General features: G+C 41.4%; 1 protein-coding gene across 1 annotated transcript in view; it reads right to left on the bottom strand.

The window, feature by feature from the left end:
• Window positions 1-4,149: 4,149 nt before the first annotated feature.
• The window catches only part of GARS1 (glycyl-tRNA synthetase 1), a 45,523-nt gene continuing 35,175 nt past the window's right edge, over window positions 4,150-14,497 (bottom strand). The window contains exons 13-17 of the mRNA XM_081795051.1: window positions 11,970-12,055; window positions 10,063-10,172; window positions 6,925-7,018; window positions 6,053-6,243; window positions 4,150-4,453 (exon numbers count right to left, since the gene is read on the bottom strand). Of these exons, the coding sequence (XP_081651177.1) occupies window positions 4,328-4,453; window positions 6,053-6,243; window positions 6,925-7,018; window positions 10,063-10,172; window positions 11,970-12,055 (607 nt within the window). The 3' untranslated portion in view covers window positions 4,150-4,327. The remainder of the gene's footprint in view (window positions 4,454-6,052; window positions 6,244-6,924; window positions 7,019-10,062; window positions 10,173-11,969; window positions 12,056-14,497) is intronic.

Genomic DNA, 14,497 nt, shown 5'->3' with positions numbered 1-14,497 from the left:
TAGCGGTTCTGTAGCACACAGCGAGCCTACGAATAGTCTTCTCGCACCTTCTCTCATCTTCTTCTCTAGTGTAAGCAACACCTTCCTCCAAGCAAGACCTACAGACAGTTCTCTTAAGGTAAGTCACGATGATAGAATAGACTTAACCTGGCTGGAAGCATCTTTCACCAACTCCCAAGTGTGGCACTGGAAGGAAAGGTCTTGAGTTCTAGGGCAAGGTTATATGCAAGTAAGCATGTTCTGAGAGCAATAAACTATTTAAACGTTGTAAGAAGTGACTGAGTACAGCTCCGGTGCAGTTAGGAGAGTGGCCGGGACAGGAAGGAAAGTTCGTAGGCTTCTCCAGAAGCCCTGTCCCTCACAGACGTGCAAGCCCATCCAGTGAGCCACAAAACCAACTCCAGGATTCTAAGACCCTGATCGAGCTGGCTCTCAGCTCAAGATCAGCCACTTTGATTGCATTTACCTCTTGAGCCTCCCCGTGTTCCTGCTGCTGTCGGAGAACATGTGGATTTCCTCACTGAGGTTGAATATCCTGAAACATTTCTTTAAAGGCGAGATTTTCTTAGACACTTCAAGACACTCTTTCTCAAGTGATCTTCATCTGTAGTCACGAAAGAAAGTAGCGAAACCCAGGTGGCAGCATGCTGTGACATGATCACGTACGTTGAACTTGGTTCAAAATTGGTTCTGCCCTCAATTAGCTGAGTGAACCTGAAAAGGTTTAGCTTTCTTTTCCTTTTATGTGAAAGGACATTAATAATACTTATTATATGGATGAGAAGACCGAACACACAGGGACCCTCTTTGAACACCACCTGGCACATGGTAGGTACCCTACAAAAGTGCCTTTCCCTCTGGAAATCCTGTTACAAGTTCACAGAAGCCTCTGGACAGAATCAGAGCAGGCGGGCAAATGGGACAGAAGGGGGGAGTTCAGCCCCCAACACAAGATGCTCGGGGTTTGTGACAGCACATTTAGAGACACCTCAGTGGAGTGGAAAAAAACAACACCCATGAAATTCATCTTTTCTGGAAACTTTGGTGTTGACTTGACCCCTATTGTCAGAAGAAACCCTTCATTCAGAAGACCTTCCCAGGTTTGGAGGCGGGAGTTCTCAGGCTCTTTATGGCTTGAGCTGAAGCATCCATTACAGCAGTGGCTCTCCTAAGATGATTTCAAAATAATATTGGTATGTAGGCCCCACCCTGGAGAAACTTATTAAGTTGGTTTGAAGGGGACAGAGACATGGGCATTTTTTTTTTTAAAGCTCCTGTGATTCTAATGTGCAGCTGGGGTTAACACCTTTCATTGCTGCAACAGATTTAAAAAGATGTCCTTTACCATGGCTAGGAAGATATACCATCCAGCTGGGAGAACAGCATGTCACAAACACAAGAGGGCAGGGCCACAGGCTGCTTCTCTCCAGCAATTCTTGTCGAAGCTCCCAGATTGTATCCCAATTTCCGGAAGAGAACTTAATTCCATCCACATGATTTTAACACAATTACTGCTCAGAAGCAGCCCAATAAGCAAGAATTATTGAAGAGGCAATAAAGTGAATTTTGAGGCACAGCAAAATTATTCATCCGTTCACTTACTGAATCAACTAAATTTCTTTGTGGTGTTGGCCCAATGCCAAATTAGAAGCTGCCGTTAAACAGACTATCAGCAAACATGCCGGTGCAAGTTTCTTTAATGTGAGCAATGCTATCAAAACCTCTCCATCGTAGCCCCAAACAAGAGATACAGAGTAATCGTTTTTCCTGGTGACAGAAGGTTAAGTGCAACTGTATCCAGAGAGAATTTGGCTTTACTTCCAGGGCATCCAGTTCTCTCATGAATAGATTCCATCGGCTAAGACAGTTGGTACCATTCCCCTAAGTTTATACTGGTTCAGGGAAACATATTAAAGGGCCCAAATGAATCTATTTCAAGTGATTTATTGAACAAGATAATTTTCCAAGCTGTTGTCACAGAAAGCCATTTGACATCTGACATCTCTAGCACCATCTCACCCAATTAGTAAGATCATTTCTGTATTTTTATGACGTGGCAATGAATTCCTCTTCCGGAACATCCATCTGTATTCCGTATTTTACTATTATGAGCTGTTAAGCCGTATTAAGGCTCTGGGCTCCTGCAGAAGTCGGGCACAGGCCACTTCTCCGGACTTAACTCATTGTATTCAAATGCCTTCAAATCCAATCTGTTTCAAAGAAACTACTGCATTCTTATGTACATTCCGTGAAAAACCGTCCAAATCTGACGCTTCTTCTCCACTGTTTTTGGAGAAAGTGATGAGCGAGAGTAACTTCTCTGGGAGACGGTACTATTGATCTAGCCCTTGTCGAACTAGCCCACAGTCTAATACATATAAATATATAAATAATGAAAAGGCCTCACAGCACAGCCACCCGGAAAGAACGGGCTTTAAATACACATTGAGCCGGAACCGAAGAGGGGTATGTCGCGTGCTTGTGCACACACAAAACTCTCATGTGTGAAGAGCCCCTTCTGCTTGTGCTCAGAATCAAGTATATATGGCACAAACAGAACCAGCGAGCTCTGCCACTGGCCCACCGGCCCCACTCAGGTCATCAGTCACTTCAGAGACCGAGTGTGTTCTCTCAGGAGAAATCATGCACTGCCCTGGGGGGAGGGGGGGAGCCGGTACAGAGAAAGGGAGGGCTCCCAGAATTAGTATCCAGCAGCTGAACTCATGACAGATGTATTTGCCAATGAAAAGTGAAAAGAGCTTTACTTCTAATCCCTTTATGATCCAAAGTAGGCAGATCCCACTATGGATTACATGTATCTTTACTATTAATGAGCTCGTAACAACGTCTGTGGTGGTGATGACCGACTATGGAGGTATTTGCTGTAAAAGAAGTCCGTGAGAAAAAGGAAAGACAACCCCCAGTCCCAACATAAGAATATGCACCAAGTCAAGAGCTATATTATAAGAGTATGAGGTGAAAGAAATCCCTAGAAAATGGATACTCAGTTTATTCAAAATCTAGTTCCTTGATGCTTAATGAAAGCACCAGGCAGGAGAGAAATAAGCTTCAGTAAAAGGCTTTCTTCCCAAGAGGTTTGCTTAAAAATTCAAGACTCATCCAAAGTCTATTCACTGAATACCTACTACGCACAGTACTGTGGTAGGCATCATCAGAGAGGAGAGAAAAATGAGAGAATCTCCGGGGGGGATGGGGGGTGGTGGAGATCCACTACTTCAATTGTTCTTCACACCCAAGGCCAAGGCAACATTCTGGAGATCACCCCGCCCCCGCCCTATACTGTCTGAGAGGAGGCTGAGACACTAGACAAAGTCCTAACCCTGGGAAGAGTTGTTCAAATTCACACATCCTCGAATATCTTCCTGACAAATAAATATACGTGTTCTGAGTGTTCTATGCAAAAACATAACATGAGTAAAGTCCCTCAAAAGCTGAGCCCAAACCACCCAGCTGGAATCATCACCGGGATGGTGAAGAATGCCAAGTCAGGCACGAGGGGTGGGGCTCCTTCAGCATCAGGGGTTCGACGAGAAGCCAAGTACAAGCACGCCTTAAAATAGCAGGTTTCTGCCAATGTGTTCCCTCCCGGAGACCTAGCAGAGCGTCATCTTCTGTCCGCAGAGCTTCATGGTTGGCACCCTGCACCCCCACAGCAGCAGGTGCCTCCCCCCACCGCCCCTGCCGCCCCTCCCCACCTCGGCTTCTCCTCGTCGTTGTTCCAGCTGCTTAGGGAATGCTGTCTCTCTAGCGCAATGCATCGCTTTCTCAGAAAAAGAGAAAGAGTAGGAACAGCAAATCTAGAGAGACAGAAAGTAGACAAGTGGTTGCTTGGGGCTGGGAATGAACTGTGATGCTAAGTGCACATGTAACTTCTTTCTGGAGTGATGGAGATGTTCTAAAACTGGACTGCAGCGATGGCTGCACAACTCTAAAATACACTAAATAAACGTCACCGAATTGGACACTTAAAACTGGTGCATTTTATGGTATGTAACTTTTACCCCAATATGGCCGTTAATTGAAAAACATGTATCAACTGTGTTTAACATTAAGCATGAGCATGTCTACCCAACGGTGGGAAAAACAGCTCTACTGAAAGTGCAGACACATGAGCAAATGGATTACAAGTTTGTTCAGAATTCCTTCGACTTTAATTGTGGGGTAAGGTCAGGCAGCCACTGAGGATAAAATGCAGTCCCTGGGAGCAAATGCGATGCTGTTTGTCAAGTGGACATGAGAAGAGCTTTTTTTTTTTTTTTTTTTTTTTTCAATTAGGGCAAGTGGTCAGAAGTCGCCAAAACTGTCGTCATTCCTCGATTGTTTCTTTTTTACCAGTCTCTTGCCCTTCAAAGACAGGATACCTGGCCTCCACATCGGCCCACGTGATGCTGCCATTGGCCAGATCGCAGACCACACTGGGCAGTTCAGAGACCTGCAGTAACAGGAAGGAGAATTCCAAGAATCAACCGACTTGATTAGACTGTCAGAAAGAAAATTCACCCTGAACTCAGGAGAGCCAAATCAGTGTCCAACTAATGACAAGGTCCCTCTACAAACTGGTCCCCACAGAATGTTTTTCGTCACTCTCACGGAAGCCTCCTTAACTATACTGACTTCTCTGCCGGGCCTGCGTTCATGCTTTTCCTCCCAGCCCGGAATGTCTACCGGCTCCCCCTGGATAACTCAATCCTCCCCCAGAGCCCTTCCTAATTATTCTAAATTTGTGTCACCTGAAGCTACTCCAGGTGTTAAATTTAACCCTAAGAAGAGGAGCTCGTCAAGGAACACGAATGAGCGGAGACTGGCAAACTGGAGAGCCCCAACCAAGGGGGCCAGCTGTTCTTCAGCCATAACCAAACACTGGCTACCACACGGCAGAAGTTCCTAAACTGAACATGCATCAGAATCATCCAGACCGTTGGAACAGTCGTGCCCACCCTCTATCCATCTCCAACCTCCCAGCCCACCCTTCTGTTTCAGTGGGTCTGGGGTGAAGATTTTGCTTATTTAACAAAATCCCAGGTGATGTGAAGGCTGCTGGTCCAGGGACCCCATTCTGAGAATCGCTATCAGATGGGAATGTAGGTCCAGAGTAGCCAGAACTGGTTTTGTAAAAAGACAAACCAGAAACGCAGGACTTACAACTTAGACTATAAACTCCTGTGGAAAAAAGCAGCCTTTTACTTTTGTTTTCCCTAATTAACTCTCTGTAGCAAGCTGAGCACACAATACGTATTCTAAATAAAACCTCTGCTAAAAATTAATAAAGGAGTCAGGCAGTTGTCAAAGTGGCTGTTCTTTCCTTCCCCTTTCATACTTTTCCTATTATCCCTAACATCCCTCCTCATTAAGTAAAATTACTGAACCATTATTGGCTGTTTTGAATAGATTAACAGGAAAAGTTTAGACATACACAGGTATACATTTATAAACAGATATAAAGATAAAATGTCTAAGCACCCCCCCCTCCGCCCAAGCCTGCCAATAAAACTATGGAAGCAACCACTTGGGATCATACTTCTCTTGCCCAAATAAACAAACAACTACATAAAAGCAAACTGCTGGAGAATGAGCCCAGAGTGAGCCAAATGGTTATAAAATATTAGATAACTGTTAGCGGTATTTTCATAATTAAACCAAGGGGATTTGTGAATCTGTGCTCTGATATAAGCCTATGATTAAAATTCAAATGAAAGAAAAGAGGGGGGGGGGCATAAATACAACAAAATCCAGCTCAAATCAGAAGGCACCAGTACACATTTCTAAGATTAAAATGCCTGGGCGCTTGGGTGGCTGAGTCAGTTAAGTGTCTGACTTCAACTCAAGTCGTGATCTCATGGTTCATGGGTTTGAGACCCGCATTGGGCTCTGGGCTGATAGCTCAGAGCCTGGAGACTGCTTCAGATTCTGTGTCTCCTTCCCTCTCTGCCCCTCCTCCACTCACACTCTGTGTGTCTTTCTCTCTCAAAAATAAATAAACATTAAAGAAATTTAAAAAAAAAAAAAAAAAGCTGAAGAGAAGGCCAGCCACCTCTGCTCTAATCTGCCGCATGGAGTCTCGGTCCCGCAGAGTTGCCGTGTGAGGGGTCTTGTTCACCGTATCGAAGTCGATGGTGATGCCAAAAGCCACACCAATCTCATCAGTCCTGGCATAACGTCTTCCAATAGACCCAGAGGAGTCGTCTACTTTGTGAGAGACGCCGTTCCTGGTCAGGGCTTCCGCTGTCCAAGATACAGTAAATTAAAGATAAAAAATGGAGAAAGTCCCAATATCAACTAAATACCGTCATACAAGCTCAGGAAACTTAATAAAAGGAACCGAGACAAGAGAGCAATAAGTAACAGTTGCAAAAGAAAGAAAAATCCCCCAAGTTTCCTAGGTGGCTTGCTGGAGCCCAACCCCTCAGTCCTACCTACATCTCACACAGCTGCAGGGCAACAAGTATCCAGTCAAAAGCCAAGGCCAGGAGGCCCCGTCCAGACTCCACCACCTCTACTTGTACGACCCCAAGCAGCTCAGTGAACTCTTCCCATTTCCCAACTCTGAAATAAGTGGACCGCCAGAGGACCAGGAGGAGCCCTTTCAGTACTATGGGTCCAGTGGATGCAGACCCCCTCGGGTTGTTAACACTCACTAGGAGCCCCTGATGGAGGGAGCAGCACTGAGGTCAAGAAGAGAAGCAAGGATATTTCAAATCTGACACTTGGGTCCTACCCTAACTCAAATGCTAAGAGAAAACGTCCTGAACAAGCATACATCTCTTAGAAGTAAGAGCAGAGGCTAAAATCACTTAGATGTGTTCTTTATTCGACATGTATTTTTACTGAAAACAAGATACACTTCCTAAAACTGAGTCTACTTGACAGCGTTCTCCTGGAGATTACCCGATTAGATTTGCTTACATAATTCCTTGACAAATGGCATGAACTCCTGGTTTTGGCTCAGTGGCAGGACCGAACATTTGAATGGAGCTACGACAGCAGGGAAACTGAAGAACTACATGGTTTAAAAAGAAGAACATCCAAATACATTAGTTTATAAACATTACGGTCCAAACTTCATTATCAAAATACCAGAAAACATGACATGAAAAACAGTGTGACAAAAGACAGAAAACAAGATAGAACCAGAAGGATCTGGTTTGCAGCTCTGAATTCGAACCGCCTTAGTGAGCTCTGGATCTTGGTTTCTTCATCTAAAAAGCACCTGTCTACCATCTGCTCTGTTTACTTCATAGGTCCGTTATAAAAAGCTGAATGACGTGAAGCATCCAGAAAGCTACCATAGGGGCACCTGGGGGGCTCAGTCGGTTAAGCATCTGACTCTGGATTTTGGCTCAGGTCATGATCTCACGGTTCCTAAGTTCAAGCCCCACATCAGTGCAGAGCCTGCTGGAAGATTCTCTCTCCCTCTCTCTCTGCCCCTCCTCCCCTCATGCGTATGCATGCTCTCTCTCTCTCTCTCTCAAAATTAAAAAATAAAATAAAAAACAGAAAGCTACTATATAAGATGGTTATTTTTTGGTACCACATAAAAGCCTTACTTCTTTCTGTGGAACTTCCCTCTAAATCATCAAATAGTAAATAGTGCCAAAACACAAGATCCAATTCTGTCCTTTAAAAAATTCAGCATAGCCAAAGGATCTATGAGTCTTAGTGACCAGGTAAAACAGACAAGCTTAATTACCTCACAAATGTATATCCAAAAGAAACAGTATAAAACAAAAAGAGATGTTTTGTATACCTATAATAAAAAGTACAATCCTCCTAAACTGCTCCTGAAATAGGCTTCAGAGTTACTCAGAAATAAAGAAAGCAAAGATATTTTGTGGAAGGCAAACTAGTCTACCATTTTGAGTTGGAAATAAGAGCTGACCAGTTTTTCAGTAACATTTGTATAAAAGGTCCATGGCAAAGCAAGAATATGGAACGCAGAATGAATAGGTTCCACAAAAATAAATGACATGGGTTCCAGCTAAGTCCCTCAAAAGCCTATTTAAATGCTAAGCAACTGTGACTATCCCGCTGTAAGTAAACCCTAGACTCCATGGCTGCCCAAATCCTAGAACATTTGCATTCCACTTGTCTTCTTTTTTTTTTCCTGAAAGAGAGAGAGGGCAGAAGTGATTGAGGAGCAGAGAGAGAGAGGAGTAGAGAGAGACTCACACGAAGGGCAGAGAGAGAGGAAGAGAGAGAGAAGCAGGGCTAGAACTCACAAACTGTGAGATCATGACCTAAGCTGAAGTCAGATGTTTAACCAACTGAGCCACCCAGGTGCCCCTCTTCTCAATCTCTCTCTCTCTTTTTAATGTTTATTGATTTATTTTGAGAGAGAGAGAGAGAGAGAGCAAAGGAGGGGCAGAGAAAGAGAGGGAAAGAGAGAATCCCAAGCAGGCTCCGAGCTCAGTGTGAAGCCTGATGTGGGGCTCGCTCTCACGACCGTGAGATCATGACTTGGGCCAAAATCAAGAGTCGGATGCTTAACCACTGAGCCACCCAGGCACCCCTCCTCGCCTCTATCTTGTGATAATTCTATTTAATGTGAGAGAGAAGCGAGGACCTGCCTTTATAGAAAAATAATTTTTTAAATCTCACTGGCAATGTTTTTATACCAAACTTATAGGAAAATTGATTAAGGGACTATGTGATAATAGTTTAGAAACATTTTTGGCTTCCCAGAACCTACTGAAATTTCTCTTCATGAGGGTACTCTCTATGCCATTCATAAAACATGTCACTAATTTATTCTTGCTTAGCCCTTATGAAATTTCTACTAAAATCCTACTTATATCCGTATTGTTATATTCAAAGGAACAGCTAAAAGACTTTTTTAATCCTTTTATTAGAAAAATAAACAGAAAAGGCTTGCAGCAAACTTGATATCTAAAAAGAACACTTTCCGTATGCTGCCATGCCTCAAGAATAACCGTGCCTTATATTTACATGTCTGGTGTCTAGACTAGGTTCTGTTGAATGAATGAAAAGCTGTTCCTCAAATGTCAGGAAATGAAGACGCAATGAGGGCAGAGAACAAAATAGTAAGTTTATTAGCTGCCTTATTACCAAGAGTATATCAGACTTTTTAAAATACTGGCACCAAGAACTTATCAGTCTATTCTTCAAGGTTAAATGTCCTAAAAAGAACTAGAGAGTTGACGTCTAACGTCACGTACACTCAGCTGCAGAATGGCCATGCAGGTAAGACTGTTTCATTCAGTTAATTTGATATACACGGTCTCTCCACTCTAGCCGGTCTTCTGATTGATTTCCTGGAAATCTGTGCCTATAAATTAAAGGAGTGTAATTTCTGCAGGCAGTAGAGAGGTAAGAAAGGTGAAGGGAGGCAGAATGAAGAGATAAAGTGGAAGGCATGGAGCAGTGATTCAGAAGCATCAGGGTCAAAAGAAAGCTTGTGGGAGTTAATAAAGACTTCTTAGAAACATTTATCCTTAGCAGTGCTTGAATGCTAGGAGGGCTGTACCGCGGACGTTACTGCCCAATTTACTACCTGTCAATCTCCCGCACTAGAATCGCTTGGGGTTCTTATAAAAAAAATACAGATCCCTAGGTCTCAGATCTGTGAATCAGTATCTCTGGAGGAGAACCTTTACCCCCCAAATCCCCCAATTTTATGCTGTTTGAGAAAGTTCCCTTTAACACTTCACCAGTGCACAGATACAGTTAAGTGGCTTGGCTAAATTCTCTGAGCTGTCCCCTTCTTCCCAATTTTCTGAAAATATGTACCAGTATCTTCCATTGATGCAACACAGATAGTTCCCCCAAAGTAATATGTTCTGTCTCAGAATAAAGAGCACCAGGCAACTAACACAATGGCATCTAGAATAACCTGCACATCCTAAAGCTCAAGTGAGCTACATAAGAAAGTTTTTTGCTTTGTAAAGAGTTAAGCAAAGAGGAATGTTAACATCACTAAAACATTTAGTAATTAATCAATCATCCAGAGTCTTCTTAATAATGTACTTCAGGAAATTACATTCTCTGACACTGTAAGAGAATAGTGTACTGTACAAGACAACTTACCGTTCTCTGTTCATCTCCCTCACGTACATGGAATGTATGTTCAAATACCGTATACATGATCCTGCCCAGGCCAAAGGAGGGTTCGATTACATTCGGAACAACTTCTTCCACTGCAAACGAGATAGAAATCCAGTAACATTCTCTCAAACCCTGCGTAATGCATTGCAGCTCCTCTCTAAACAAGTCTTATTAGCACTAAAAATATCTATTCTGGATGGATTTGACTGCTCCCGTACATCAGAACAAAAGCAGAACATTCCTTAAAACTATTTGCTGGTAGGAAACATGATGCCTTTAAAGAGTGAAAGTGGAGTGAAAAAGTTTTTCACCAAATTTAGTTGTTTATATGGCAATAAAAATGACACAAGGTACCAGAGTATTCCTTCCACAGTATACCACAGTTGGTAAGCTACGATCAACAGCAGCTACTCCATCATCTGCCTTGCCTTGCCTTGCAGAAAACATTAAAACTCTCGAGCTTTTATAAGACTTTGCTAGAACCAAAGATCTACCACCACAGCTGACAAAACTAACAAAGACAATTCCTACACACAACAAGTATCACATGCTTTTGTGTTTTTATCTTGCTATCTCGATGAGAACTCTTTAAGAAAGTCAAGTTACTGCCATTGTACTTCCAAGGCTCTGGGGTCAAGAGGCCTTCAGAGAAGTTTGCGCAGGAATCTGTTCTCAATCAAAGACATTTACCAGAGGCCCCACATGGGTGAGGCTATACCCGTGGTACACATAGGAAATGTATTCATTACTTACTACTCACAAAGAAAACACTGCTAAGCACTGGGTCTAAGGTAACTGAGCTTAACCTTAGAGAATTTGTTTCAAGGGAAAGGAGATAAGTAGAACCAAAAATTCACATATGTGGAGGAAAAGGGAGGCTGTTTCTTTTGTCTGTGATAAAGAGTAAGAGTAACATGGTAGAAATATGACCAAGGTATTTTCTGCCCATCCTTCTGGGTCATCCAAGCAACAGTAAAGTGCAGTTCTGAACCAGCCGCCAGAGTGGTGGCTAAAAAGCCCCAAAGCAAGAAGTATCCCCTGCTTACTCCCATCACTGCTCAGACTGCTTTTACAGCTCACGGAAGCCTGGCTATAGGGCTGGCCAAACACAAATGGAAAAGTAGGCCTACTCTCTCCATTAGCAGTCCCTTCTCAAATACCCACCTACTACTCTCAGTTTCCAGAAACTTCTACTCAGCCACAATTAACCATAAGCATCCTCTGTATATTCTCCAAAAATCCCAATTCATATAATTTGTTCTATAAAAATAATCATCTCCTTGTCTTTTAAAGAAGCAGGAAAGATCATTAATCTAAATGACTTTTAACAGATTAATTTTGCCACAAAAGACAGGAGGGGTGAGTTCTCTCCTTTGCTTAAGAAACAAAAGGACTTTTCCTTAAAATGAAGGAAAAAAAAAAAAAAGATGGTTTTCATCAAAGAGATATTCTTCATATGCATCTCAGGCCATAGGAAATATAAAGGTGGCACTACAAACTATTTTTCAATATTGACACAAATTTTTTAAAAAGGCAAAAGATAATGCCTTAAACATATTCATCAGATTTAGGGTTGTGGCATTAAAGATCTATTTTCCCTCTTCAAATTTTCTGTAAAATGGTTATATCATAAAACTTAAAGAAAAAAAAAACTTCAAGGATTGTGATGATTTTAAGTTTATTTATTTATTTATTTATTTATTTATTTTGAGAGAGAGAGAATGCTCGTGAAACCGGGGGGAAGGGGCAGAGAGAGAATCTGACAGAAGAGCCCAACATGGGACTGGAACTGACGAACCCTGAGATCATGACCTGAGCCAACAAGAGTCGGATGCTTAACTAACTACGCCACCCAGGCACTCCGTGTTTAATTATTTTAAGAAATTTACCATGTAGTGTTTTCTGGAATCTCTTCACGTTGACCATGTCTTTTGTTAACTGAAATGTTTTCCCCTCAGTTTCAATAGTGAATTCCCTACAAACAAAACACATCTTGCATTAGTGAAATCATGCATCCTTATGCCTTAATTTAAAGGAGTTTTACCAACTGCTATACTGTTTTCATTTTAAGTGTAATACAGCTTGGTCAACTCTCCAGGTAAAATAGGTAAAGCCAAATTTAAAATATTTCATAAGGAATACCAAACTATTATATTAACAATGGCACCAAATAATATTGTAGGAAGCACCCAAAAATATGACTTGTCTTATAAAATTCCACAAGTGACCCAATGACTAATTCCTTTTGTCTTGAGATGAAAATAAAGCCCAAACCAATTTTTTTTTAAATTCAGTTTTAGAATAATTACAATGAATTTGTCAGAAACAGGCCTGCTGGCAAAAAGACCACTGTTCTCATTATTGTTCTAACTAATGTAAAAGTGACAAGGCTGTCATCTAATAGGAAGTAATTTTAAAATCTCCACACTATTCCAAAATAAACTTTGACACTTCTGTTGGTGAAGATCAGCTTCAAGAAGTTTAATGATTCTGTCTGATATCCCTCCAAAAATCACTGACTTGCATTGTGTTCAGGTCCTGAGATCTGCCCGTTCCATTTCAGGTTATAACAATTTACCTTTACAAAGCACTTCATTGCAGTACCTGTATTTCAGCTTAGGAGGTATTTCTCACATTATAACTGGTCTGGATTCATCTTGGCTCACAAGCAGCTCAGTGCCAGGAAAAGAGAGCCCTCGTGTGGTTGTCTTTGGAGCTGTATACTTGGCACATGTTGCATTGTGTGTTTTTGCTAGTCTGTAGCACTGATAATCTCATGCATTTTTTGAGTGGTTTTCACGGATTTCCTTCATTTTTACCATTTTGTCTGAAGTTTGTTAAATGCATTAAAATTCCATTACATAAACATTATCATATATTCTGTGAGTACAGTCTAAGTGTAGAGTAGGTAACAGTTATAAAAAAGCTGAAATTAGCAAAAAGATACCCATTACATAAGAATAATTAATAAATGAAGTGGTCATGTTTGTGACAAATAATGGTATCTAACTAGTGCTCTAACTTGTCCATTTTAATGGGATTTGATGTTGTTTTAGCATAAGCAATGTTAATTCTGGGAGACCAGAATGTTTTAAAATTTTCCTACTGAAATGGACGATCATATCTTCAACTTGTTATAAGCATTCATCTTACGACAGCTTTTTTTTAAGTTTATTTATTTTGAAAGAGAGAGAGAGCACAAGCAAGGAAGGTGCAAAGAGAGAGAGGAAGAGACAGAATCCCAAGCAGGCTCTGTGCCGTCAGCGTGGAGCCGGATGTGGGGCTCGAACTCATGAATCGTACGATCATGACCTGAGCCAAAATCCAGTCAGACGCTTAACCAACCAAGCCACCCAGGTGCCCTGTATGATAGTTCTTTTGACTAAATGTATGTACATGTGCAACCACCATCAATCACGCCAAGGCTCCATGGCTCCATTTCAATCCCCTCCACTAACAATCAGCAAGTGACGTGCTTTCTATCACTATAAACTAGTTTCACCTTTCCCAGGGCTTTGCATATTTGTGTCAGATTTCTTTCACTTAGCCTATTGTCTAGGGTCAAGTATGAAATATATCAGGGTTTGCAGGCCATGTGCAGTCTCTCGTACTCTTTGTTTTTTTAAGTAACTCCTTGCAAATGCAAAACTCATTCTTAGTTGGAGGGCTGTACAAAAAAAATATAAAAGATTTTTCAAGTGCACTTAAAAAACTGTACTCTCGGGTGCCTGGGTGGCTTGGTCGGTTAAGCGTCTGACTTAAGGTCATGATCTCATGGTTCATGAGTTCAAGCCCTGCAACAGGCTGTCTGCTGTCAGCACAGAGCCTGCTTCAGATCCTCAGTCCCTTTCACTCTCTGCACCCCTCAATAAAATTTAAAAAAAAACCTGTATTCTTTGGTTATTAAGTAGTCTATAAATGGCAATTAAGTTGATTAAGTGTTTATACCTTTAAACTCCTATTGTTTTTGTTTTGTTTTAAACTCCTATTTTTGTTTTGTCTGCTTACTCTACCAAATATTGAGAAAAGGGAATAGAAATCTTTGACTATAATTGTGGATATGTCTATTTTTCCTTCTAGTTCTGTCAGGTTTGTTTTACATATTTTGAGGTTGTTTTTAGTTGTATACAGTTAGAATATGCCTTCTTGATGAACTGATCCCTTTAACGTTATGAAATGTAACTCTTTCTGTACTAACTTCCCTTGTTCTGAATTGACTTTGATGTTAATTCAGCTACTTCTAACTTAATGATTAATGTTTGTATGGGAAATATTTTTTATTCTTTTACTTTTAAGCCTATTTGTGTATTATAATCACAGCAAATTTCCTGTAAATAGCACTTAATTGGGTCTTGATTTCTTTAGCTAGTCTGACAATCGATGGCTATTAATTCAACTGTTTAGATAACTACATTTA

This window comes from Panthera onca, chromosome A2 (assembly GCF_046562875.1).
Source record: "Panthera onca isolate mPanOnc1 chromosome A2, mPanOnc1 haplotype 2, whole genome shotgun sequence".
NCBI classification, from domain to species: domain Eukaryota; kingdom Metazoa; phylum Chordata; class Mammalia; order Carnivora; family Felidae; genus Panthera; species Panthera onca.
This window is presented reverse-complemented; position numbering and strand designations above follow the sequence as displayed.